The sequence below is a fragment of the Bactrocera neohumeralis genome, unplaced genomic scaffold (assembly GCF_024586455.1).
Source record: "Bactrocera neohumeralis isolate Rockhampton unplaced genomic scaffold, APGP_CSIRO_Bneo_wtdbg2-racon-allhic-juicebox.fasta_v2 ctg5584, whole genome shotgun sequence".
In the NCBI taxonomy this organism is placed as follows: domain Eukaryota; kingdom Metazoa; phylum Arthropoda; class Insecta; order Diptera; family Tephritidae; genus Bactrocera; species Bactrocera neohumeralis.
The window spans coordinates 1-1,664 of NW_026092508.1; the positions used below are offsets into that span (position 1 = coordinate 1).

At 37.0% G+C, this 1,664-nt stretch overlaps 1 protein-coding gene across 1 annotated transcript; it reads left to right on the plus strand.

Annotated features, from left to right (window-relative positions):
- Window positions 1-763: 763 nt before the first annotated feature.
- LOC126767339 (uncharacterized) lies at window positions 764-1,444 on the plus strand (the record flags this gene model as incomplete). The annotated part of the gene is made up of 1 exon (XM_050484875.1): window positions 764-1,444. A coding segment is annotated over exon 1 (681 nt), but the record flags the coding sequence as incomplete, so codon positions are not given.
- Between the last annotated feature and the right edge of the window lie 220 nt (window positions 1,445-1,664).

Sequence of the window (1,664 nt, forward strand, 5' to 3'; positions counted from 1 at the left end):
TCAAAAGTGTTCGCCGATATTTTCATATGCAAACATTCAAAAGTGTTCTCTGATATTTCCACATACATACGTTCAAAGTGCTTGCTGATATTTTCATATATGTACAAACGTTCAAAAGTGTTCTCTGATATTTCCACATACATACGTTCAAAAGTGTTTGCTGATAATTTTCCCAAATATATACATACATAAGTTCAAAAGTGCTTTCTGATATTTTCAATACATACATACGTTCAAAAGTGGTTTATCAAACAATTACAACTGGTTTTTACTAAATAAATTCCAAGTGTTTAACTGAGGTCAATAGGGAGTCAGCGGAATAAACTTAGTGCTCTATTGAAGTAATCAAAAGTGGTTTGCGGAAATCTGAAGTGTTGAGTGGAAACCAGTGTGAGATATCCAACCGCAACAAGTGTCGTGGAATCTAAGCAAGTGAGTAAACATAATAATAAACATTAACAAATAGTGCACAAAACAAAGATATAAAAACAAAAAACAAAACAAAAAAACAAACAATAATGAGTGCTTCGCGGCCTCACCCGCAAAACTGTAGGCATACCTCAGCTTTGTCGAGCCAAAAAGCAACTCCTGCAAAAACAAATGTAACGGCGATGATGAGTCATCGCACCGATCAGATGAAAGAGAGACTAAGCAAACGCAGTCAGCAGAAGCAGCAGTAAACAGCAATCGGGCAACAACAAATCCACTCACAGCAGCCACTATGTAGGTACCAGCAAGCACCTGGACAGCGAAGGAAAATAACATGCAAGGTGAGAATGTACCAAGCAAAAAGGGGCCATCAGTTCAGACCGGTATTGATCGCTACATTAATGTAAAAAGGAAATTGAGTGCTATTAAAACAGCGGTCAATACCAAAAAATTTCAAGCAGGCACGCCAAACAGTAAAAAGCCAGAAATTCTCAATGGCAACAGATTTGCCTTATTAAGCAAAGAGCCTAACGACGAAGCAAAGGGTACCACCACGGTCGTGAATGCCAAACCCCCTCCAATTTATTTGCGTCAGCGTAGCTCAAAGGCGCTTGTTTCCAAAATGAGCAATATAATAGGCACAAACAATTTTCACATTGTGCCCTTGAAAAAAGGTAACATACATAAAACAAAAATTCAAGCCTACACTGAAAAAAGTTTCATGGATATTGTAAAATTAATATCAAATAATAACAAGAATTACTACTCTTACCAACTGAAGAGCTCAAAAGGCCTAGTTATTGTCATAAAAGGTATAGAGTCTTCGGTAGACTCTAACGACGTTAGAGAAGCACTAGAATTAGGTGGTTTTAGCATTAAATCATTGGTAAATATTTTAAACAGGAACAAAGTCCCACAACCAATGTTCAAAATAGAATTGATGCCAGATTCTAACAAATTAAAGAAAAATGAAAAACACCCGATTCACAATTTAAAATATCTTCTCCATCGCAGAATCACCGTTGAGGAATCACACAAGAGAAATGGTCCACAACAATGTACAAACTGCCAAGAGTATGGACACACGAAAGGATATTGCACTCTACGAAATGTCTGGGTAGTATGTGGCGATCTACATCCTACTTCAAAATGTACTGTTAAAAAAAGAGGATTTACATAAAAAATGCAGCAATTTTGGAGGAAATCACACTGCTAACTACAGGGGTTGCCCTGTA